At 42.4% G+C, this 26,913-nt stretch overlaps 1 protein-coding gene across 1 annotated transcript in view; it reads left to right on the forward strand.

Moving 5' to 3' along the window:
* The window catches only part of MACROD2 (mono-ADP ribosylhydrolase 2), a gene marked incomplete at its 3' end in the record, with an annotated part of 1,984,281 nt that overhangs the window by 1,812,040 nt on the left and 145,328 nt on the right, over window positions 1-26,913 (forward strand). The window contains 1 exon segment of the mRNA XM_079943661.1: window positions 5,758-5,841. Coding sequence (XP_079799787.1) covers window positions 5,758-5,841 — 84 coding nt within the window.

Consider the following 26,913-nt stretch of genomic DNA (forward strand, 5'->3'; position numbering starts at 1 on the left):
GTTAAGATCGTCCTTTTCCTTGTGAAGTTACATCTCTCCCTCACCTGACCTCCCACTGTCTTCATGAAGGAGTAGCATCAGTTCCTTTCCTTCATAACAGTTCACTGGAACAGTGACTGTAGCTTCTACCCACTCTTGTTCCTGTGGTCTCCCCAGGACCATGGACTCAGAGGGCATGAGAAGCAGACGGAGGATCTCAACGTCAGGAGCAGGAATGCAAGAGGTAGAATAGGAACTATACAGCAGCTCTGGGTTCCCTACCTGTATCCCCTTGGCTCTCACTGTTGTTGTATAATACCAACAGCTTTCTAAGGAAAGTTCTTGTGACTTTCAGCTGAGTGCTTGTCTCTGTTCGTGAAAGAAAATCAAAGTACCGGGGAGTTAATTTCTCTGGAGCAGACCTCAGCCAAGGTTGGCCGACAGTTGGTTGATCCAACCAACCTCTTGCAGGACACATCTGAGGCATGTGCTAGACCGGTGCTGCCCAGTAGAAATACAACGGCAGCCTCAACTGTGAGCCTGATATATAATTTCATATTTTCTAGTAGTCACATTGAAAAAGGTAAAAAGAAAACAAGTGAAATTAACTTAATATTTCATGTAATAGAATATATCAAAAATATTATCATTTCAACATATAATCAATATAAAAATTATATTAGTCAGATATTTTACATTCTTTATTTTTCCATACTAAGTTTTTGAAATTTGTGTGGATTTCACACTCACATTCCAAATCAGACTCTTCACATTTCAAGTATCATTGGCAAAATGTAGTATTGGACGGCGGGATTCTGTACCATCGCCCAGAGGCTCCCAGCAGTATTGAGCCCTGACTGTCCACAGCAGAACTTTCTCATTAACACACTAACTGGTTGTCCTCCCTTTCCAGTCTTACTTCCCTACTCCCCTCTGGTGCTTCCTGGGGTAATCTCTCAAATTAAGTACTTGCACTCAAACCTTTCTCTCAGTGTCTTTTTCTGAGAAAATTCAACATAAAACAAGGGCTCTGCTTGCCTTTTGTAACACATAAAGCGCAAGGCAAAGTTTCAATTAAAATATCCATTCCTGTACTTAGGTAGGATATCTTATTATTTAAAAGAACCATAGGTTGAAAAAAGACTTTAAGCGGTCACCCTATCTTAGATTCCATGAATTTAATATTGATGCTTGCATTTCATGTGTATGAATGTATCCTGCTCATGTGAGGTATCACCGGAATATCCTTCAGTCATGGGGAGCACTGCCCTTTCAGCCAGATAGTTTAAGGAGCTTATCTTGCTAAGGATCTTTGCCTGAAGTGACATAAGTACACATTTCTAGGCAAAGGGGGTTGACTTCTTAATGAGATGCAGCTAGCTATCCGAACCGCTGAGTGAGTTCAAGGAAATCATTATTAATGCTAATGCAGAGCCCACAAGGTTGGAGTCAGCATTTGAGGTTTGGGGGCCTTAAGTGGGTCATTATTTCTGCTTTTAGTCCCACCAAGTGTCCTGGGGGTTTTGTCTCCAGCAGCTGGATTCAGCTGTTCGTGTCACACTGAATGGCCCAAGGATGCTAAGTCACTCAGGCAGAATGGGCTTGGGAAGCTGCTCTCCATTCCCAATATCTGAGTGCTGGAATCATGGGGGACTGTGTGCAGAATGGGTCCATGGAGGCCCAGCTGGCCTTGCTGAATATTGGCGAGCAGGCTCTCCGTTCAGTCTCACGCTCAGGTGTGCGGGTCTCTGAGAAGGGTCTGATTGAGCCTCCGAAGACCATGAACTGCTGGCCTTCCCTCTGCCCTGCATCACCTCTTCTTCTCATACAAGCAGAAACGCTGGAAGAATTTGTAAGAATACTGTTGATGCTAGTGAAGGGCTGCTTGGGTGAAACAACCAGCCAGCATATGCTAGTGAATGATAGTGGATAATAATTTGGATATCAAAAACCAGTGAGGTGCTGGGAAACGTACTCTCTGGGTGGGGGGGAGCCCCAATTTGAAGAGTTTTCAGATTTCTTGGGTATAAATATGCCTACCGTGGTATTGTTCAAGCTGCCAAGCATGAGTCCAATGAATGTAGGAGTGGAGGAGAGAGAGATCCAACCAGCTGGGGCAGGCTGGCTCCCATCAGCCCCGGCACACCTCTGCCGAGCCAGGTTCTGAGTGTGTACCTTGTGCCGATCACTCCACATACATGAGCTCACGTAAGATACGCACCAGCTCTAAGAGACGGGGACTGTTATTATCCAAGGCTTAGGGGGGATTAGTTCCTTGGTTATATAGTAGAGACAGAATCCCAGTATCTAGATCTAACCCGAAAGCTCACATTCTTAACCCTTGTGCTCCTGTCTCTAGGCTCTAGTAGTAAGGAGAAGCAAAAGCATATCAAATGGTATCAGATCAGGTCATCCTAAGGAGAGGCTCTGCCCCCATGGGAGGTGGTGGAAGCCGCCTGACTTAAATGCCTAGGATCCTTTTTAAGTCCTTTAATTACTTAAGCCGAGCATAGAAAATGTTTCCCTATGTCCTTTCATTTCCAAGACCATGCACTCTTGAAATGGACCCCAACCTGAGCCCCAGGGGCAGAAAATCAGCAGCCACCTATGGCAGGTCAGCCACCTAGGAGCCCGGAGCACTGTTGAGCTCCTCAGGGAGCAAAGACATGCGCATAACAACACCCCAGCGTTCCAGCCTCTGCCAGAAATAGAGGCAACAGAGACAGTATGATACAATGTCAAGGAGAAGCATGGGGTGCTATTGAGGAATGTTCCTCTAGCTTCCCCCAGGCCAAGAGGGAGAGTAGAAACATGGGCCCAGAGGCCATATGTAGCAGTGACTTTCATTTAAGTGTCTCCATGGGTGTTATGAAATGATACTATACTATGTCATAGACGACTGCTCATAATTAACATGTATCCGTGCCCACTGACCACCCCAGGAGTGCCCTACGACTTCTTCAGAAAGGAAGCACTTGTACTTTTGGGGCATGTAAATAGCTCAAAATGTGGGCAAATAGATGTCTTTTTAAACCTCACCCATTCCCCAAGAATTCCCCTTCAGGTGGGAAATCAAGAATTCAGAATTTAGTTCTCAAAAACTCACTTTCAGGAAATGCTGGTTTGGAGTTGAACTCCCAGCAATGGAAACTCTCCTCTTGGTCCCAGTTGCAGATGATGCATTTCAGGGCATGGAAGGGTTAGCGTCTTCTCCCAGAGATATTGCAAGTGTTACTCTGCTCATTTTATGAATCCCTTTGAACCCAGCATCTGTGCTCAGTGAGCTGTTCCAAGCATCTCATTTCTGTTTTTGCTGAACCTATTCCGAAGGGTCAGTATCCATCTCGCACCTGGTGACAGAAAGCTGAGGGAGTTGCTAATGTAGTCGCTGGCAACATTTTTCACCCTGGTCGTGGTAATGACCTGGGATGTGACTGCCTTGCAACCACAGAAAGCCTAACGCTAGTGCCCAAAAACCTTTGTAGTCCATAATGCCACAGTTTTTAACAGCACATCTATCAAACGCATTTGTTTTGTTCTGTTCTTTTTATAATAAATGGGAAAAGAAAAATGAGTCGCCATAACTCTGTAGTGTAGTTATAGAATCCTGAAGTAGGTAACAGCTGCTAAAAGGGTGAGAATTACGCACAAGCCCCATTATATCTTGGCCTTAAAGAAAGGCCTGGGTGAAGGGGATATAAAACAGAATTTGAAATGAAATTCTCAAGGCACTGCCAGACACCAGTGACACAAGAGAGATTACGGAAGACAAATGCCCTTTCTCATGGAACTTATATTCTCAGAGTAGGGGGTGTTTGAGAAGGGAGACATACATTAAAGAAATAAACAAGGGGACAAGATAATTTCAGATACACCAGATGATGTGTTTGCGAGAGATTTTCCTTGCAAGGACCCGTCACATTAAGTAGTCAGGGAAGGCCTTTCTTGGGAGCTGAATTTAATCTGAGATTAAAAGATGGGAAGGAGGTAGATATATGAATGAATATACGTGTCAGGGGAAAGGCAGAGCAGCAGGTGTAAAGTTCCTGAGGCAGGAACCAGCCTAGAACTGATTGAAGAAATGATTGAAGGGAGTTAATAAATCTGAAGCCAGAGAGCAAGTGGGAGATGAGGCTAGTGTGGTAGGTGGAGCCCAAGTGACACGTTGTCCTGGACCATGGAATTGGATTTGGATCTTATTCTAAGAGCAATGGTTTTTAAACAAGCCAGCAAGCAATGTGATATGGTTTGTGTTTAAAAGATAACTCTGGCTGCTACATGGAGAATAGATTGTAGGGAGATTAGAAAGCTAGAAGTTAGAATTCAGGTTGTTGTAGTAACCCAGGTAAGAGATGCTGCTGGTTTAGACTAGGACGCTGATTGCAAAGAATGAGCACAGTAGAGGAATATGGGATCTATTTTGGTGCAGAGCTAATAGGACTTATTATGGTGGGATTGCTTTATAGGAAAAGTAATTGAAGAGAAATATGAAGGATATCTCGGTTTTTGGTTTGAATTCCTGGGTAGATAAGTCATACCATCCCTTGAGATGTGGAATACTATAGAGAGCACAGGCTTGCAGACATCAAGAGTATCCTTCTGGCTGTGTTGTTTGAAATGCCTAATGGGATTATTTACATAAGTTTGAAATGCCTGATGGGAGCTGAGTAAAGGGGAATCGTTAGAGAAAAGTGGGGTTCAGGTAAATCCCAGCCCTGAAAGGACAACGAGGAGGTGGTTGTTACAGGGCCCAGAAGACAGAGAGGGCTGTGAGGAGAAGGTCAGCTGACAGGAGCTGTGACCTTAGATTGAGGGAGACAATCAGCCCTTGAAGACTACTGGTAGCCTAGGAAATAAATGCCCTGGGCTCCCCATTGGCTGGATCTAACAGGAAGCCAGTGAGCTGGGGAGTTCATTGGTGCGGTCCATAAAGAACAGTCTCCCAGAGCACAGGGGGCTGGGGATGGGGGGTGAAGGGTGGAAAGTGGATCTGAAAGGGCAAACAGAAGCCATCCAGTCCAAATGCAAAATAAGATGCCACATGGGCCATTGAAGGCATAAGCTTTGAGAAGTGGAAAGACCAGGACTGGAGATATAAATTAATGCCTAACAAAGTATCCGATACCCAAATGGGATGAATTCAATGATAGTTTTCCTAAAAAGTGTCTTCAGAATTTATATTACTAGCCTTCTTGGATAGACTTGGTTGGGGGACCATTGAGAAGAGTGGGAAGGATAATAATTTAATCGGGGACATATAGAAGTTTTTTAGACTCTGGATTACTAAAGAAATCTGTTCGATAGAAGGAGATAATTTCAAGCCCCACTGTAACCCCCCAAAATGAGATGACTTTACAGCTCATCTAGCCCTACTTTGAGGGCTAAAATGAAATTACACAATGGCAACTGTCAATCAAGCCATGAAGTTTTAAATCAAACTCTCCTGGAGAAAAACGTAATAATAATTTGGGGTTGCTGTGTGGAAAATGTTTTAATTTAAAAAAAGCACTTAAGATTTCACATTTGTGTGACTCATTAATAATGGCAATAAAAAAAGTGTTTACGCTTAAGCTCTAAGTATAAGTCCACGTTCATTGGAGAAGCACAGGTCTTTGCCAAAGTTTAGCTCGGCCATAATGACAGATAAACCTGCAATTAAGCTTCACTATATGTGTGGGTTTAGTAAAAAAAATATATGTATTATTAAACATCAGCATAATTTTGAACCCCTACCGGTAAATATTTAAATAAAAACGTAGTAAATCTTTGTGCTTCCAGAGGGGTTAGAGCCAAAAGACCACTCTCCACCCCACAAGAAGAGCAAAGCAAAGAAGCCAGAAGGTTCCAAGGACTCTAGCAAGGGTAAGTCCAGCTCTTCCTTTCTTAAAAAAAAAAAAAGCTTCCATGAAAAGAAACTTCTGTTTAACTTTTCAATTTTGTGGATGCTCTCATATTCAGATGTTTCTAAGGGTTCAAGCATCCCCGGGCACTTCGTTCTCCTTTCTTAGTACGTTTACTTTCCCCTGAATAGGAGGATGAAATAGTAGATTCAGGTTTAGTTTGTTAAGGGAAAAACCAAATGTAAAAAAATCGTTTTCTCAGTGTGACGTATCTTTCGTTCCTACAAAGTGTGAAGTTGTGGGTAGTGCTTACCAGTTAGGTGCTCTGAAATCAGGCAAGGGTGAAGGTCCAGATCTGTGTGTGACGAGTTGCATGGTAGCTATTGTCTTATTGGATCACTTGTTTTTCTCATGAACACATTCTGAGTCCAGAAGCAAGCCTCAGGAGTGGGAGATGGAGATGCTTCCTGTCTTTAGTGTTCTTCTCTCCTTTCTAGAAGCCAATGTATGTTTGCATTTATGCATTGAATGGGCATGCCCAACTGGGCTCAGTTTTATGAAGAAACGACATGCCCTCTCTCTTACTTACAGCACGAGTACACTTATAAGATATGCAAGTTTTTCATTTAAAATGGTATCTTTAGGTATTTTGTAAAGTGAGCCTCTAACCTAATGGTATGCATGAACTTCTAACAGTGGAACATATTTATGCCTCTACTTTCTTGCCTGGAGCCATGCTTCATCCACTGTGAGATGGCGAGTACAATAATACTGATGGTGTCTGCCTGGGTCTTTGGGAAAGAAGATGCCAAGATGAAGTAGAAGGGCAAGAAAGTACTGGGTGAAAGGGGAGGAGCAGACGAGGGAGCAGTAGATGAAGGAGAGAAGGAAGGAAGGCAGATGGGCTGGAAGAGCCTCCGTCTGCAAATTAGTCTGAGTCTGGGGAAGCCCAGGCAAGGACTGGATAAAAGGGCTTTTGCATTGGGCAGGAATGTCTGGGCTGCAGGGTCCCCTCCCCCCTGAGGGCTCTCTGGCTGCAAGTGGCTTGGGGAGAAAGTGACAGGAACATAATACTGCCTTGAATCCCCAAAGTGTGGCCGCTGCTTGCTGTCAGCCAACTTGACTCCCGGCATCAGGTTGTCTCTTGAAAGGAGACCTTGAGCACCTCACCTCCATAACTGCACAGCCCCTGTGTGCGTGACGGGTTCGAAATAAGTCATGACACTCTCTTCTCCCTCATCCAGGCTCAGAACCAATTGAGGAGGCAAAGCTGTAAGAAAGTTGAAGTCAAAAATATTAGCTTCGTTACTAATGAGGTTAGACCAGAGCTCTGGTTATGCTGCCCCCAGATGGGCCCCCTAATGCTGGGTTTCACTCCTGAATATGAAAGACTCTGCCCCCTTAAAAGCAAGTACCACTGTCCTTGGTATCCTCGACTGCCTGGATAGAGGCTGCCCTGGTGAGAATAAGCTAGGACATGTCCTCTCTGCAGGCAGGTGGATCTGAGAGAGACACACCACGAGGCTGTTTCTTCTCCCAGGCTCGCCCTAGGTGAGGGGGTGTGGAGACAGGCGTGGCAGTAAACGTCCTCTGCCCTCTGGGTGAGGTGCAAGGGATAAACAGTAGAAATAGTCTATGTAAAGTGCCTGGCACGGGTCTGCTTTCCATTAGTGATGGCTATTCCATTATAATTACTATCATAATCAGGACCATGATAGGGTACACATTGTCCTAAGTCACTGAAATGTGCTGGAAAGTTTAGAATCATTCAGAGAACACTTAGAACCATGGAGAAGGGCAGCAGCTCTCTCATTGGCCGGAGGGGGTTTGTTAGGATCTGATTGGGAGACTAGTCAGGGTTCCACCTCCTACTAGAATTAGATCATTTCCTGGACAGTCTCTTAAGACCATGATTGGGAAATGGATTAGGGGCAAAACAACAATTGCCCTTTCCCTGGAGAGGCTCCACCTCACTGAGTGGTTCCCATCACATGTGTGACCCACATCAAAGGTTGTTTTCCAGAGCCTGAGGCTGCTGTCATTTCCAAGTGTCACATGGGAGGTGGCGCACATACAGTGCAGCAGTTCTGTCACTTAATTAACAAGGGAATTCTTCTGAGTTATTCCTTCAAATGTGTGAAAACTTCATTATTTCCTAAATAATTTGCTTTGTTTAGGAAAACCATCTCATAATCCTAATACGACTAAATACTATGTCTTCACCTCACCCAAATATGTCATCCCAGAATCTGCTCGGAGTCACAAAAGTGCCCTCATTTGTTACCAGGGGCATTTGGTCTGTGGCATCATGGTGAAATGTAAATGTTAGTCACGCTACAGAAACGTGGGGATTGCGTCTTTGTTCCTAAGATGCTTCCAAGATAAGAAAGTAAAAGCTGCTGGGAAAGGAGTGAGAAAGGGAGCAGAATCTGACATGCCAGTGGTAGATGACGGCACGATAGAGGACTCGTTATTTATCAGTATTTTGACAAAATAAACTATGTCCTGTATTCAGGTGTTGTATTGTTGCGTATGCCTCACTTCCTCTTATGATTCAAAGAGTTCCAATCATTCTTTCCTACTGGATATGCAAATGGATTAGTGTATCACTGGATAGAAGGGGAATGTGGGTCATGACCCTTCTCTGCAGTCTTCCTACTTTAGAGTTATCCGTCCTTTTCCAACTTGGTCATCTCTCTAATATGTTTTAGTAAGAGAAACTTCTGGTATTTTTATGTAGAGATCACTCAGCCTAAATCCCCATCACTTGGCCCCATCTCACTTCTCTCCTACCTTTGGGTTCCCTGCCCTGCTTCCAACACTTACAGGTACTACTGATCACCTCAGCTCACCCTGTAATATACATTCTCAGACAGTGTCATGGAGAGTGGAGTTGGAACACAAATTCACTTGGATTTTGCAGCATATATAACCATAATAGCTGTATTTTGATCCAGAAGAAGAATCTTGAGAGCATATGGTCAAATTTTCTCATTCTACAGAGCCGTTTTTAAAATAAGCTGCAAACAGTTCTTTAACTTGCCCAAGTCTATGCAGTTTATTAATGTTTTAATAATAATTTTTAATAATTTTTTTCTGGAAACAACACAGCTTCTCTAATCTTTTTCCCTTTCTCTCTTCTGGAAATTAGAACTCGTTTTGTTGAAGGAGGAAATGTTGCCATCATTACAGCTTTGAGTGAAAGCAAATATCATAAATGTTTAAGTATTTAACTTTAAATATTTAGCTTTAAATATTTAAATATGTAACTAAAGTATTGAACATCAAATTTTAAAAATCAAACAGTTTCTAAGATTATTTGCATTTTTTATACTGTGGACTTTTGGAAATAGAGTTCTATTTTCATTATTTTCATTGAAATTTCATGGACCACAGTATACTTTGATTTGACCCACTGCAATGCAATGCCAATAATGAAATGATTAGCAATTTCAGACCACTAACTGTCTGGCATGTGATAGAAATGGTAATGCTATCCATAAACCACCACATCATAGGCATAATTGTTTGAAAAAAGCCTGATTAATACCCATTCCACCAATTGCAGCTCCCAATAATTTAAACCAGTTTTATTTCTTACAAAGTATTTAATTGAAAGAATATCATTACAGAATCTTAGCACCTTTCACAAAACATGCTTTCCTCAGTCTCTTTCCTCTATCCTTCACAAGTAGATCCTCTAGAAGTTCCATTAGTGAAGTCTCTCAGGCTTTGTCTGAAAAGATGTTATTTTCCTTTTTTTTTTTAAGGTGGTTTTGCTGAGTAAAAATTCAAGGTTGATGGTTATTTTCTTGCAACATTTTAAAGATATTTTCCCACAGTCCTATCGATCCTATAGTTGTTAAGAAGTAATCTCTCAGTCCAATTATTGTATATCGTTAGGTTATCTGTCTTTTCTTTCCAGCTGTCTTGATAGTCTATTCTTTATCTTCGGTGTTCCTCAGTTTCACTGTGGTATACCTCAGTGTGGGTTTCTCTTTATCCTCCTTAGGATTTGCTGTGCTTCTTGGACATGAACATGGGCATCTTTCATTAGTTCTGACAGTTTTTCACCTATTACCTCAACCAATGTTAGTTCTACACTACCTTCTATTCTTTCTTTGTCCTTCATGACTCTTAACCTACATTGCACTTTTTTTTTTTCTGTGCCACTATCTCTCTTTGATGGTTTCTTTTTCCAAGTTTATCATTCAGTTTGCTAATTTCTATTCAACTTTCTTCAATCTGATGTTTAACTCTTTGCTGAGTTTCTTATTTCAGTTATTATAGTTTTCATTTTTGTAAGTTTTATTTGGTTCTTTTTCAGATATACCTAGTCACTCTTTATTTAATTAACACATAAAATATCTTAAAAAAATCTGTATCTGAAATTTCAATGTCTCCACTCTGTATAAATCAAAATTCTGCAGTTTATTTTTTCTGCAGATTCATGCTTGTAGTTATTTCCTTGTGTGTTTTGCCTTCTTTATCGCCATGTTCATTGGATTTTTATTTGTGGGAATTTTTTGAAGTTGGATTAAAAGCTTATTTATTTATATTTTGTTTTCTGAAATACTTGAAGATGCTGCCAATTTAGGAATCCCTTAAACTACATATTTGGCTTAAAGTTGTATTTCTTGTTTTGTTTGCTGTTTGTCCTTAAGCCCACATGAGTGCACGTATAAGATTAGGAAATCTCAACAGATACTTTTATCTTCCTTTTTTCCTTCTCCAGCCAATGCTAAGCTGAGATAGGCAAATTCCCCACTATTTTCAGAACCAAAGCACTGCCCCTCTGCACCTCACATGTGTGGCATTCAATTCAAATTCTGGCTGGAGTTTCTCAATGATTATTCCTGTATCTATCACCAACATCACCTGGGAACTTGTTAGAACTACAAATTCTAGGGCCCCATCCCAGACCTACTGAATCGGAAACTCTGATGTAGGATCCAGGAATCTGTGTTTTTAAAAGCCCACCCGGTATTCAGATGCATGCTCAAATCTGAGAACCACGGTTCTAGGGTCTAGACCATCTGAGATTGGCAGACGCCTCAAAGCAAACAGTAATTTCAGTGCTTGCTTAGAAATCTTGATTCAATATCATTTGTCATTTCTGGCTTCTTAGAAGTTCATTATAAAAGCGCCAGCTCGCCATGTATTCCAGAATCAGATGGATAGGTAAGGCGATAAGTAGATTAGAAGACGATTGATAGATAGATAGATAGAGAAAGAATACATAGATGGTAGATAGTATATGCATACAAATATACATATAAAATACATATCTACAGAACTATGTGTGTGTGTACATACATATCTGCATATATAATACATAGTCTAGAAAGATATACGTATCAAAATGACCTCGGGAATTATCTTGGAGGAGTGGAGAAGGGACAGGTGCAGACTTTGGAGAGTTTAATATTCAACTTTCTAAATTTATGTGTAATTGAAATATATATATATATCAAGATTTATTTTATACTTATAAAAAACATTTTCATTAAAAACTAAAGAGACTTTATGCCTCTAAAATTCAGTAGCAAGTTTAGAACAGTAATTTTCTCCGTACGTTCATCTCCAAAGCCTTCAGTGGTTTTTGGTAATGAATGCTATTTTTTCCATCATATTTTTACAGAAAGCTTTGACTCTTGCTGTACAACTGCCTCTACATAGAATATTCAACAAGCCTGCATGTGACAGTCATTCCTCAGGAGCCCGAGCCCTTGCAAAGCTAAATCAAGCAGTCCTATGCTGCACTTTAAAATATTAATGATCTCTTTTGTCAGACGAAATTATATGTGGAAACATTTTGGAAACTAGGAAGCACTATACAAGTTGGAAGGATCTAATGTTGCTATTAGAAGTATTATTATTGTTTTTACTAAAATAAATTTTTCTGAATACATGAACCATGGGTGGAATGCACTTCGTATTTCCTGAGAGGCAGAATTTTCTCTCTGCCCTCTTATTTTCTCTGCATATTAAAGTATTACGTGACAAACTGTTTTGTGAGTGGCTGGACAGAAGAGACATTCTCTCTTTCAGGATGCCATGCAGCACTTCATGCATTATATTCATAAACATGATCTTTAATTTAATTTTTTTGACAAGTGCAGTGAAGGGTGAAATCAGGCAGTCATAATTTGACTTTGCCGTCACTCAAACAAGCTTAGTGATTGACCAGCTTTCAAAAAATAAAAAAACAGGAATGAGGAAAAGCAGCTTTCTCATGACGAAAAGCTTTGTTTTATCCTCTAGACCTTAAAATGCCGAGAACTGAAGCAAAATGTACATTTCCACGGTGAAAATCAGAATACAAGAAAAGCCTGTGTCGCCCTCTTGCTTTAATTCTTCTCTTACCTTCTGCTTGATTCGGGGCCACTCTGAGCTATCCCCCTGCTACAGATTAGGAGAAGGACCCAAGAGTCTATTTCATTTTTAGTGGTGCTCTCCGCATTCACACATTAAACGGCGCTTTGGTTAGGACCGTGGAGTCCTATTGCAGAGTCAGCCCTAGGATTCTGAATGGGGCTTAGAGAATGTGTGTACTGAGGTATTTTCCACAGTGAGAAGGGCTGAACATACCTGCAGAGCAACCGTAGGTCCTGGGGGACCCAGGATGACCCTGTTTGCGCCCGTTGTCCTTGGCATGTTATCAGCGATGTTCCCTTTTACTCTTGGAGGTGCCCTGGCTTGGGTGACAACATATGTGCACTCCTACCCATAGAGAAAAAATTCAACACGAGGGTGGACAGAGCCCTCAGGGTCCATGTTCTGCTTCCTACTTGGGCCGTTTTTCTAACCTAAAAGTCAGTTTCCTCATATTAAATGGAGGGTGAAAACCTACCTTGTGGGACTGTGTGGGGAGATTTAAACAAGGTGATCTCCGGAACAATCCCTGGACAGAGGGGCCAAAGTGTATTGAATCTGAAGCAGGAAGAGCCCCCATCCACCAAAAACTCATCTACCTTGTTTATTAATATATGACGTTCCTCTTAATATGAACAAAATAGTTCTGCAAATGGAGATGATGTTCTCAATGCATTGAAGCTCTTATCTCACTAGGTGTTTTTTTCCTTCTTTCTCCCTTCAGCTCACTCAGCACCCTGCCTCCCCAACTATATTAATTCCTGTCCCAGATGGACTTGACCTCAGTCTGTCTTCTCTTTCCTGACCTCAATTCTTCAAGTCAATCTTCCCAAGAAACTAGTCTACCCCCAATATTTATACAACCTCCCCAGTCAGTCATTCCTCAACCTCTGCTTTACTGCCTCTAAAACTTCATGAAAGGCACTGAGTTAGGTCAGGGGCAGGAGGGAGGAGGTGGACTCTGGTGATTGGCTGTCAGTTCAGACCTGCCTCTGAAACATTCATTGTCCAGCCCTCAGGGGCTCTTGAAGTCTGGTGACTTTGCTATTTCTGTAAGATGCTGGGAACCAGGATCTCTTTTCTGAGGCTGGGTCTTGCCCCAACTGCCTGTGATCTTGTTCTCCTGGATGAGTGTTTCTCAAACTGTGGCCAGTGGAACCCTGTGGAGGGCTCCCCAAGCCCATTCAGAGGATGCGCAAGGTCAAAATGAATTTCACATAGAGCTGTGCTCTCTGGACTCACCATTCACATGGCATACGGCGTGCGTGGTGTTCCCTGGAGTTGCCATAAAGATAGCCCACAGCATCCTTCCTCCAGCCACATCAGCGTAGCTCCCACCAGCCAGATCCAGCTTTCCTAAACATGCATCCTGTACACTTTTGTTAAACGCCTGCTATTCGACAGTATCGGCACTGTTCTAGGCCCTGAAGACACGCATGCACGCACACACACGACCTTCTTTCTTGGGGCTTATATTCTAGTGGGGGGTGGCTGATGGATTTTAAAATATTAATTAGAATATATAGCAAGTCACATGGTAACATAAGCAGTACTATTTATTGCTGCCTGCAATTTTATCACAAAGCTTCACAGCGTAAAACAACAAGAGCATTTATCATCTCAGACTTTCTACGGGTCAGGAGTTTTGTTTTTTGTTTTTTACTATTATTACAATTTATTGAGTCTATAATTAATTCAAAATAAAAAGTTTAAAAGAAAAACAAAAAGAAGAAAAAGGTGTCCTTGGAACTGCCTAACTGTCCCACCACTTACTTAATCAGGCTCTGCTGTTACCCTTAAAGAGAGGTGTCCTGGGGTCTCTGGGCTTTGGAAGGTGGGTAAGTAATTGTATGATGTGCAAATGATCTACGGGTCAGGAATTTGAAAGTGGCTTACCTTGATGGTTCCAGGTCAGAATATCCCATGATCCTGTATTCTAGGTCATAAGAGAGTGTGGCTTCCTCCTGACTGTCTCTTGGATCACTTGCTCTGGAGTAAGGCAGCTGCCGTGTCCTGAGGACACTCCAGCAGCACTGTGGAGAGATGTACATGGCAAGGAACTGAGGCTTCCTGCCAACAGCAAGCATCAATCTACAAGTCACTGCAATGAGCCATCCTGGCTGGAATCAGATCCTCCAGGCCCAGGCAAGCCTTCAGATGAGTGCAGATCTGGCTGACACCTTGACAACAATTTCATGGGAGAACCGTGAAGAAAAGCCAGGCAGGGAAGAGGGAGTAGGGGATTCCATGTGTGTCTAAGTTGGTAGCGGTGGGGAGACTTGGGGAAAAAGATGGGTTACGGTTTCACATATGCTGGACCTCACTGATGATTAAGTTGATATTTGAGAAGAAACCTGAAGAATGTAAAAGAGTAAGCTTAGCAGATATCTGGGGAAAGAGTGTTCCAGCAGAGGAAATAGCAAGTACCAAAGCCCTAAGGGGAGAGAAGTCTGACTTACTCTAAGAAAAGCAAGAAAGTCGGTGTGAGTAACTGGAGAGGTCACTGAGGGCTGGTCCCATAGAGGAGTGGATCCCACGAGGTGCATCGGAGTCACCTCGGGACATGTTAAACCCAGTCTCTGACTCAGGGGACCTGGGGTACCCAAGAATTTGCATTTCTAATAATTCCCCAGGCGATGCTGGTGCCCTGGGCCAAGGACTCCACTTTGAGAATCACTGCCTGGGACACTGTGGCCCACTGTAAGAACGCTGGCTTTTCCTCTGAGTGAAGTGAGAATAGAACTTTTTAAGCAGCAAAGGGACATGATCTTACTTACGTCTTAAAGGTAATCTTCGGATTGTCATGTTGATAATGGACAGTAGGGGACTAAGGGCAGAAACAGAGAGACAGTGGATTGGAGCCAGAGATCCTGGTGGCTTGTTGCAAGTAACAGTGAAGGGATGGAGTGAGATTTGGTGTGACTCTGGACCTATTTGAAAGGTAAAGCCAGCAGAGTTCACTGACATGGGATGTGGGATCTGTGAAAAAGAGGGGGGGTCAGGGGTGAGTCTTTTTACCTTCTCCACAATTACTGAATCCAGAATAGAAATCATACCCCCTGCTTATACTGAATTCAGTCTTCCTGGGGAAAAGAATCCTTCCCATCCCTGTCCCCCGTTGTGTCTGACCAGGTAGTTCTTACTCCCCCCACCCTAGGAAAGCCTTGTGAGCCCATCCTGAAGCCCAATTTCCAATTAAGCCAAAGGCAAATATGCAGGCATGAAGAAAATTCTCATAAATAACAACAGAAAGAGAGAAAACACAGTGTTGATGAAGAGAACTCTCAGAAAAGATGACTTCAGATGATTTAGGTACAGTGGATTCTAAAACGTTCTCCTCCCAAGAGGTGTTTATTATCATTATTTTGTTTCTTTTCAGTTAATGGATGATCATGGGATTGTGCCATTTATGATTGCCAAGCCCAGGAGGGAAGGAGGAAAGGCAGGAAGGAGGGAAAACTGGAAAGAAAGGAGAAAAGGAAAGCAGGAAGGGAGGGAGGGAAAAAGGAAAGAAAGGGAAACTGCTGTTGTAAGCTAGTGGAAGGAGCCTTAACTGGGAGTCAGTACACCTGGATTCCATTTTCATCTCTGACACACGTGATCCAATCCTTCTCCCAATATCCCTGAGGTCCCCTCTAGATATCAAATTCTATAATTCTGCATACCCGTCAAATTTATGAAAATTGATTATGAGCTCTTTGCTTCGTACCCAGTAAATATTTCCATCTTAATTGAAAAGCTCTGAATCATGGGTTTTCATAGCCAAATGGGTCTCTGAGAACAACTAAGGCAACCCTTTCATTTCACAGACGGGGAAACTTTCTTTCAAAAGTCCTCTGAAATTGTCTCGGGGACCCACACGAAAGGTGATCCTAAGTTAGCCACTAAAAAAAAAAACGCAGTTTATCAGGGCATATACAGTGGGTCATGTAATAATTTTTTTTTAAGTATCTTGAAGTCTTGTAGTGAAACCCAACTGTGTTTCACTTTTTGTCTATTTTGATTTCCAAAGCTGAGGGTAACGCATGTGGCATTCAGGTGCATTTATCTTTGTTTTGTTGAAGACTCAGTCCCCAGGTTTATAGAGCTATAGCGTAAGAGTGATTTCTTTTTTTTTTTTTTTTTGATTCTGGCGCCATGCCTATAGGACATTTGACAGTTTATAATATTAGATACTAATTTTTCAGCAGAGAAACGTTTTGTTTTGTCTTTAAGGAAAAATATTGCTATTTGAACAGTATCAGATTTTTACATTAGGATTTTGCCATTGTATTCAAAATTTCAATTTTCTGGTGTAACAAAGTTGTGCTTTCCTACTATACCGGAGAGAGCCTTAAAACTGTCCACCTACACTAGAATCACCTGGACATGCACCACACTCTCCTAACGCCTTGCTCGAGCTTACCTGTTTTCTCCTAACTCCTGTCACTCTGGAGCCATTAGAGGTAGCCTTAGGAAATGACTTCACTTCCAGGGGTCATCCTGCGTGAGGAATGATACACAGAAAACCAGGGTACTCTATTCTCCCTAGACAACAACGCCACCGATCACTCGAATCATTTCTGTTCTGTAGCCTGAGAATTCCCCACTGATCTCTGACAGTCTTTGCTGCTGGCAGAGAGAAAGTAGGTACAGTGTCTAGGAGGAAAGGGGTGTAAGGATGGGGAGGCTGGTTCTAGAATGGGGGCTGAAAGGGGGCGGTTTTGCTGAGTGCTTGATGAACAGTTACTGCTACTCTCAGGGGAACTGCTTGTTCCCTCAGTCTAAAGCTGCCACTTACGGTGAATGCTAAGAATGTGGATTCTTGCCCCATTCCCAGCCCTCCACCAAATCAGAAAGCTGCATTTTTTTTTTTTTTTTTTTTTTTTTTTTTTTTTTTGCGGTACACGGGCCTCTCACTGTTGTGGCCTTTCCCGTCGCGGAGCACAGGCTCCGGACGCGCAGGCTCAGCGGCCATGGCTCACGGGCCTAGCCGCTCTGCGGCATGTGGGATCTTCCCGGACTGGGGCACGAACCCGCGTCCCCCGCATCGGCAGGCGGACTCTCAACCACTGCGCCACCAGGGAAGCCCAGAAAGCTGCATTTTAACTTGATGCAATGAAGCTTAAGAACACCATTTTCTTATGTACTTGGTTTTATTTTGAACACTCTCAAACTTAGAGCAGATTTACAAGTATAATAAAAAGAACCATTCTCTTGAACCATCTGAGGGTAAGCTGCAGTTCTAGTGCCCCAACCGCCCCCCAATTTCACTGTGTGTTTTCTACAGACATGGCCAGTGATCCTACGTGAGCACAATAAAAAGATCAAAATCAGAAAGTGCATATGGATACATTACTACCTGTAATTTTCAGAGCCCACTGAAGTGTCACCAGTTTCCTCAGTAATGTCCTTTGTTTCATTCTGCTGTCAAGTCCCTACTCCTCCACAGCCTTCCTGTGACCTGACTAACCTTGACGCTTTGGATGCTTGCCGGCCAGTTACACTGTAGAATGTTTCCAATTTGGGTTTATCTGATGATTTTTCATGACTGGATTCAAGTTATGCGTCTTTGCAGAGCTATCACAGAAGCGATATCATGTTCTCATGGCTGATTAAGCAGTAGGGGCCCATGATTTCAACTCAGCCCATTACCAGTAACGTTCACTTTGATTATTTGATGAAAGTGGCGTCTGTAAGACTCCTCAACTCAACTGTACAGCTACTCTTTTCTCCATTCGTAGTTAATGCATATCTTGAATGGGGGGTAGGGGGTAGGTTGAAACTAGGTCAATATCCAGTTCTTCATCAATCTTACAAATTATTCATTTATTTGCTTATATCATTATGAAATCATGGTTTTCTATTCTACTCAACGGATTATAATCAATTACTATCAAGGACCCCTTCCAGGTAGCTTCTGTGTCCTTTTGACATGTCCCCATCATCTTTGAGCTCTTCCTTGCTTTGGTGTAACCAGATGCTCAAGCTTATTTTATACTTTCCCTGCCCCAGGCCTGACAGCAGTCATTTCTTCAAAGAGCTATCGTCCCGTTTAGTAGAGAATAGTATTTAGTAACCAGATCTGGGTGCTAGGTTTGTGGATCACAATTTGAGAAACATGATCTAAAGTAGAATGACCTGATGATTGTGATGGTTAAACGTAAGGACCTAGCTGGCAGGATCAAGGCTCCTCGATGACTTCCTCCAACTGCCAGAATCGTCTTCCCGTAGACCTTCCATTACAACTATGACCAAGAGAATAAATTGCCCAACTTTGGTTAAACCGTCTGGAGTACAACGCAGCGTGGTTGTAGATAGTGGCTAATTAGCTAGCACCTAGTATTTTAAAAGGCAGAAGGTGATTGGTGACCATGATACTATAAAAAGACAACTGTTTGGGGTTAATTATTGACCAAATGCCTAAGCCAGTATTGACCAGGTTGCCTAATCAGCTGTGGTTACACATCAGAATCATCTGGGGAGATTTTTTTAAATGACTATTCCAGTGTCCCACCCCAGACCACGTAATCCTACCCTCTGGCGGTAGAACCTAGGCAACTATGTTTGTTTAAGCACCTTGGGTGAACCCAGTAGGCAGTCAAGGTGGAGAATCACAGGGTTAAGTGTCCTGTTTCCCGAGAACTTGGCTCAGCCCCACTTATTCTCTCAACCCCAAGAGTATGTGTCCTGCCTGTTGATTTGGCACTTGAGGCAGCGACATGAACATTTCCAGACATCTAAGGGGCCATTTAGCAAACACTTGCTGTGCATTTATTCTGTGCTGGACATTGTTCTAAGCACTTCACATCGATTATCTCATTTAATCTTTATTACTATATGATCGAGCATGTGCTGTAATATCCCCATTTTACAGGTGAGGAGACCAAGGCATAGAGAAGTAAAAACTTTGCAGAATGTCCCATGGCTAGAACCTCTGAGAATTCAGATCTAGAAATAAGAGAGCTTGATGCCAGACCATGGGCCAGTGCTTCTCAAACTTTGGGTTTTAGAACGTAAAGTTCTTTGGGTTCTCAGTGGGTTTTTGGAATCACATGGAGATTATAGAAAGGACACCAAGGGCCAGGCTCATTGAAGGAGGAGAGTGACTGGGCCTCTAGATTTCTACCAGGGCTTCTCCACAGCACAGGGAATCTGCAGGAGAAGAGGAATTTGAGGATGGCTGGAGAAAGGCATGACACAGAGGAGTTTGGCAGGAAAGAAGCAAAGGGCCCAAGTGACGGGGAGGTTGGAGTTAAGGGTGGATGTGGATCGGGGGCTGTATTAGGAAGGACATTGAAAACAGGCAGTTTGAACACTTGATTTCCAGAGTGTCAGGCAGCCATGTGGGTTTTATCATCAGCAAAGTGACACGGTGCTCCTTGGATGACCTCAATATGAAACACAAAGTGATGCTCTCTCTATTAAAGCTATATCCCCAAACAGAGACCTGACAGAATTTTTCACCAGGACATTTTTTTATTCAACAAGTCATGGCATAACGCATTTGATAGAGTGGAGCTATGTGGTCAGAAAATACACATCACCACGATTTCTAGTCAAAGCTTACTGCACTCTCCAATACAGAGACTAACCATATGCTTTGAATATCCAAAGCAGGACCATCAAAAGTAAATGAGGGGGCTTCCCTGGTGGCGCAGTGGTTGAGAGTCCGCCTGCCGACGCAGGGGACACGGGTTTGTGCCCCGGTCCGGGAAGATCCCACATGCCGCGGAGCGGCGGGAGAGGCCACAACAGTGAGAGGCCCGCGTGCCGCAAAAAAAAAAAAAAAAAAAAAAAAAGTAAATGAGAAAAGCTCAGCTTTGATTAATTATCCAAAATACCATAATCAGATAATTTAAAGAGAAGTTTCCTTTTAGAGCACATTTAAAGTTTGGGTCAGGTGAAAAATCTATATTATTTTGATATGAGGTTGGGGGAGCACAAAATCTATTTGGTGTTTAGGATTTCTAGCAGACTTAATGCAGCCCTTTTGTCAAATTTGGCTTGTTCATTGTATAATAGCAAATTAGCAAAGGGTTAATATACACATTAATATACACATGCCCTTGAACTATCTACTCATTTTTTGTAAATATTAAAATACATCCAAGACAAAGGTAATTTCTACACTGATGGAAGGTCTCGCTGTCATTGTGGACAGTTGTTTTGCTAACTCTCCTCATTGGTGGTTCTGCTCGATAGGTGATTTCCCTGGATTAACCATTGTCACTGCCATCTGTTCCCGACATGGACACAGGGATCTAAAGGGTAGCTAGCGGTCAGGGAGACTTTTAATAAACGCTGTGTGTTCCGTCGCCAAGGACCTACATTGACTGGGCTCCCTTGCCCTGGAGCCTTGGGTTGGTTAGCCAATACTTCTCTAACTATTTTTCGTTATTGTGATTCCTATGGGAGCTGTTTTAGGCATTTTGTCCTAATTCTCTCCACCAACCATGAAATTTTAATACCACAAATATGCTATATATCTGTTATCTATCTGTTTATGAACTGTGGCCTTTTGGAGGGGAATCTTTTTGTCCTGCCAAGAACAAATGTTCGCCCCATATTGAGAAACCATGGGCTAGACCAGTGGAAGGTGTTTGCAGGAGACTGGAGGGTGGGGGGAAAGTTCTTAGGCATTCAGGCTCCTGGACCCTCGCTGCCAGACAGAAGTACCTGTGTTCCTCCAGCCAAGGCCACAGCACTTGCGGGGTGGGGGTGGGGGTTCCTCTCCACCTCTAGCCATTGCTTGGTTTCTGTTGACCACAGAGCCATTGCTTGGTTTCTGTTCCTCCTCTCAGGCCTATGGCTGGTTAATGGTTCCTGTTCATCATTGGTCCTGTGGATTTTCATTGTCCTTTATTGCTTCTCTTGCTTCTGCCCACATCTTTTAAAATATCCCTTCATTAAATTCTTCACACCCTTTTGAATGTGCCCATGCTTCCTGCTGGGACCATGGTTGGTCTCTTCCAGCTGGAATCCCTGTCACTTTCTGCGACCAAGCCTCCAAGACAATGTCACTTGACCCACTTCCAATCTTTACTCTTTTCTCTTCCCTTCCTGTAGTCTTGCTTTTCTTTCATTCTTTACTTAGCAACATGGTTTACCCTTTAAAATGCACCTTTGTGGTATGGTTTGGTTTTCTTCATCTCTCTTAATTTTTCTCTTCCTGTTGCATTTTCTTTGGCCTTGCATGGGATTTTGCGTAAGCCATGAAATCTTAAGCCCTTACGTGCTTGAAGTTTCTCTTTCTTAGTTTTACAAACACCCGAGTCACCCTGATAAGCAGCTCCTGAATATTTTCTCCCCGCGACTTAGTGCTCTTACCCGGCAAGAGGGAATAATGTCTGCTCCAGGTACTATGCCTGCATAACAAATCACCCTAAAATTCATTGGCTTAAAATAATGACATTTATTTTGCCCACAAATCTACCCACTGAGGGGGCTCAGCAGGGTGAGCTTATTCCTAGTCCACTCAGCATCAGCTGGAGAAGATGGGAAATTGGGAGATGGTATCATCCAGATGTTTGCTCACTCACTTGTCTGAGCCCTGGGCTGGGGACACTAACAGCTGAAGGCTGGAAGAACAGAGTCTCTTGGCACATCTCTCTAGCACGATGTAATCTCTCTGTGTAATCCCCCAGCATGAGGGGCTTCAGGCCGTCTGACTTCCTACACATCGACTCAGAGCCCCCAGGGTGCCTCTCTCAAGGGCAAGAGCCATTTGGAATCCACATCACCTTCTGTGGCCTCATCTCAGGTGTCATTTTGACCACATTGTACCAGTTGGGACAGTTAACAAGCCCTCCCAGGTTCAAGGAGAGAGAACACAGACCCCACCTCTTGATGGAGAGTGTCAATGTCACGTTACTAAAAAAAAAAAAAAAAGTGGAATGGGATATATATATATATATATATATATATATATATATATATATATATATATATATGCAGCCATTTTTTGAAAATACATGCTGCTCCAGTATCCATTATACATACATACATGCACACATACATGTATAACTTAATTTTTAAAACCTTGTGGAAGGAGATTCTGAAGAGACTACTAATGGAAAGCAAGCAGAGACAGGATGATATGAGGATGGAAGTCTTAATGTCCATCTCATGTAATCGTGGGGCTTACGGTTCAAGAGTGGGGAGATCAAGAGTGGGTGCAGCTGGGGGAATAAACTCTGGATTCCTGTCTGTGCTGATTGACCTTAGCAAGTCTCTGATCTCTGTCAAGCAAAGGGTTTAATCTATGTGATCTTGATGGTCTGTCCGTAAGCCCCTGGTTCTGTGAAAGGTTGACGTTCAGTTGTGTCATCATCTACTCGCTGTTTCTGTTTCTGGTTTAAAACTCCTCTCCTCTGCAATTTGCTGACTCTAAATTCTACTGCTTTTGCTGAGCAGACATTCACACTCTGCTGTCTGTGCAGCTCTGCTAAATCAAGTGTGAGCTTCACGTCGTCGACGGCACCAAGTGTTATTTCAAGAGTTATTCTTCCTTTGTGTATGAAAATTTGCATTCTGAACGTGTGCCGTTAAAGGAGTAATAGGAAACTGGGGATTGTACTGTAGCCAAGTCAAAGGAACCATATATATGTGTGTGTGTGTGTGTGTGTGTGTGTGTGTGTGTGTATATATATATAGTAGATATATGCATTAAAAATGCACTGCTCTTCTCCAAGAGAGAGTTTTGATGTTAGATGAGGGCATAAGAGCACTAAATCCAAAGGGTGGGGATATGAAAGAAATGGGAAATTGACTAAAAGACAATCCCAGGGTTGTCTCTGAGCAAAGTACCTTCACGTGCAATGATACATTCAGTAGGCACTTTCTGGTGATGCTCCCAGCAGAGCTCAGCCTGGCTGAGACCCTGAGCTGGTGAGCACTGCATGGCAGGCCGCACCAAGCAGTCCATGGGTGTTTGTAAGTCAGTAATTTTTCAGACTCCCAGAGTGATGCTTTCTGTGCAGCCAAGCGTGAGCACCACGAGCCACCCACCGCATGGTTTGTCTGGGCCAAGACTTCCAGATCGAAGGACAGAAAGTCAGATCCAACTGGTTTAAGCAAACCTGTATCTGAAAAGTCCAGGTGGTGCTGGGTCAGAGAATCAGTTCCATTGTGATGGGCTCTCCCATCTCTGCACCTCACTCTGTGTTGGTGCCATTTCAGTCGCCCTCCTTTTGCTGGGGTGAAGGTGACCACCAAGTGGCCTCTCATCCACCCCAGTGGGGAAAAAAAATGTGCCTCTTTCTCAACCACTCCAACAAAATATCTGGAACCGAGTTTCATTGCCTCTGCTTGGCCAGTCTTGGGTCAATCCAGGGACATTCAGTGTTCTGACTAGGCCTAGGTTACACGGCAACGCAGGGACCACAGGAGCCGGGGAGAGAGGAGATCAGTTATGCTGAAAACTCTTCTTTCCCAAAAGAAAACAGGGGAACTACCAGCAGGAAGAATGAACGCTGAGCATTCAGGTCAATCATCAGGAACTATGGATCGATGAATTGCTGTGTCTTTGTTTTCTAAGATAGTAACAGCTAAGAGGACATAATGTTATGACCAATGATATCCTTTGTTATCAATACCCTTCTTTCCATTTCTTGCTTCATGATGAAAGATCAAAGTGAATTTTTAGGGCAGTATTGGCGTTGCTGAAAATCCCACCTTGGAATCCTGGAGGTGTGGAGAGAAGCTATAGGTAAGGTGTACCCAACCAGAGGTAAAGGCCAAGGATGAGAAAAAAGCATGGCACGTGAAAGTGAGCAGAGCAGAGATATAGAAAATGAAAATCCATGCAGTGGGAGAAGTGATTAAACATCAGAAGGGGAAATAAAGGCAAAGAAGAACAGACACGTGGTGACTGGCTGTGGTGGCTGGGATGTGTTTCCATAGGAAACACACTTGTGGAAAGAGATCTGTACCTTACAAGAATAGGACTTAGAGAAAGTCAGCAGTGCTGTTAGTCTTAAGAGTGCACTAGTGAGTTGGAAGGCTATATGGAATCAGGCTTTTAAAATCCGCGTGTTCACTTTTTAAATGTCATTCTGCATTTCCAAGTTGTTTGACAGTGGGTCAAAGGCATGCCAAAAGTACTGTTTATGGGTGGCTTTATTTTAAATGGCAGCCCCAGGCAGAGGCGAAATTTGAGCTTCTGTTTACATCTGGAAATTCCTTGGCTGGTACATTAACCTTGGCTTTGGAAGCCTGATGTTTATATATTGGCCGCCATGGGGAATTGCTTTGCTCTTGCTGCTCAACAGCTACGGATTTCCTTATCTACAGCTCATTCAGTTAGGGAAAGTTGGACCACATCATCTGCTTAGCTTTCTAATCACTTTACCAGCTCCTTGTTTTAATAACTAGTGTCCTTCAGTGTTGTTTCTGGAGGTCAAGGTTTCCTTGGGATGCATTTTAAAATAGAAGTCTTAGAAATAATGTGAAGAGCCACAATAACAGGTTTAAGACCTGGATTTTGAAATCCAGATGTCGTCGATCTTAGGAGGCTGAATCCTGAGGCTTTACTAGTCATCTTATTCATGGATACTGAATAGGGTTACATATGCAAATACTAAGTGTCACGAGGCAAGTTTTGAAGCAGTCTAGCTCACTGACCACAAAAATTAGTAATCTGTGAAACATGGTTAAAATATCACATCTCTCAACTACCAAAAGCTGCCTTCAGAGGAAGCTACTGGCTTGCCAAGAGGATGTTTACTGGGACAAAGAATGAAAACAAAATCCTGAAACAAAAGATAGTGATGACTTCACCTTGAACCTGTGCCTAGAAAATTAATTAAATCCTAAGTTAAATATAATTCTGCATAAAATTTAATTATATGACAATGAGTATTTTCATACAGTAAGCTGGGAAAGTTTTCCTGGTCCAAAGTCAGTTGGAGAGACACCATGCGGTGTGTCATGGCAGAAAGGGCACAGGCTAGAATGAAAGCCAGATCTGGGTTTGAATCCCAGCTCTGCTACTTAACTAGCCTGTAGACTTTGGGAAGTTCCTTTAAGCCTCATCTTTCTCACTGTGAAATAGGAATAATAATCCTTACTTTCTGGGATTTGGGCAAGGATTAGAAGTGTATACATATAAAGAACAAGCCTAAAGTAGGCACTCAAAAATGATAGCTGTTATCACTATTATTAGTAGTATTATTACGATTACTTCTTCTGGGTGATAGATATCCATTTTTCTCTCCCCACGAAGAAATCCAGAAAGCAAAATGCTTTTTTAAGTAGCCTGAGTGTAGAATTGAAAACTGACTCAGTCCAGTAAAATCGTATCCGGGGCAGGGAGGAAGTCTTGTTCATTTCCCAGAAAATGTATGGTCAAATTATTTTTTTCCTGCCGTGTGTATTCTTTCCCTAAAGAGATTTCAAACTTTTACTTTCCTCTGTGTAGAACATTCCTGGCCATTTATCTGTTGTTATCCCTTCAGTAAGTCTGCCATTATTTCTTCAACAGGTGCTAGCAAAAAGAATCATAAGCCCTTATGAGCTAACGGTGAAGTTTCAGCAAAGAAAAGAAATAAAAAGCCAATTTCCTGAAAAAGTAACATACATAGCTTGGAATGTACTTGTTTGTTTGTGTCTTTCCTTTTAATTTATAGAACAGTCTTTGCTCTTTATGTTGAAAAACTGTCAATTATTACTGGCTATTGGCCCCTTTTTCATCTTCAAGGTAATAGACTTCTACTGTAAAAAGAAAGAGATACTGAGCACAAGTGCAGCCATGAAGTCTCACATATATTTACCTCTAAAAGTGAAAGGGCTTATGGTATTTTAGAGAAACAACATTTTTTTTAATACCAGGCACTCTGTAAATATTTGTAAGTGACCATGAATGAACAAATGGATAAGCAAAGGAAGAAGGGGAATTTGCCATGACTGCAGATCATTTCTCTTGAATGAAGTATACTGCTTGCTTTCCTGGAAAAAAAAAAAAAAAAAGTTAAGATAAATCATTGTTGAAAGAGTTCTTTAGGAACTAAAAGAATAGTGAATATGGTAATAAAATATTGCTCCCCAAAGCAGAATGTGGTAGTTACAGTTACAGGAAGCCTATTAATCCCTTTGTTTTCTAGGATTGCATGCCTTGTGTGTAATTTAGGTTTTGAAATCTTCCTTTTCCTGGGCAGAGAATAGCCCCCAGAATATCAGACCTGTGGTTACTTGACAACAGCTAAATCTACCCCAGAGCAATTTCTGTTATCCTTATTAACAAAGATCTTTGGGAGGTGAAGGGCATTTCAGGCTAATCAGCAATGAATTTGTTAGGGTGTGTTCCAAATGCTTAAAAGGAGGTGGGAATCAAAGTATGGACATAATCTGAGGGTAGTTAGACTGGATCTAAATCTCACTTGATTAGTGGGAATTTAGGTACATTTCTTAATTGGAAACCACAATTGCCTTATCTAAAAAATGAGGAAAGGATGGACTCCATCTCACAGTAGTTTGGGTGAGGATTAAGTGAGATAATGCATGTGAAGCATTTAGCACAATGCCTAAGTACTACTACTGTGATCTCTTTGTACTCACACTTCTGACACCAAATGTGTAAGCTTTTTCCTTGCACCAACCAATTCTCTGGCTCTCCAACATCACCAACTGGGTGTTCCACAACTTAATTCGATTCTTACACCAAGTACCCACAGTTAGGATCAGACCCCACAAGTTAAGGGCTCAGTCCCACAAGACTACCCCCACCCTAGATGCCAACTGC

The sequence above is a fragment of the Stenella coeruleoalba genome (assembly GCF_951394435.1).
Source record: "Stenella coeruleoalba genome assembly, chromosome: 15".
Classification (NCBI taxonomy): Eukaryota; Metazoa; Chordata; class Mammalia; order Artiodactyla; family Delphinidae; genus Stenella; species Stenella coeruleoalba.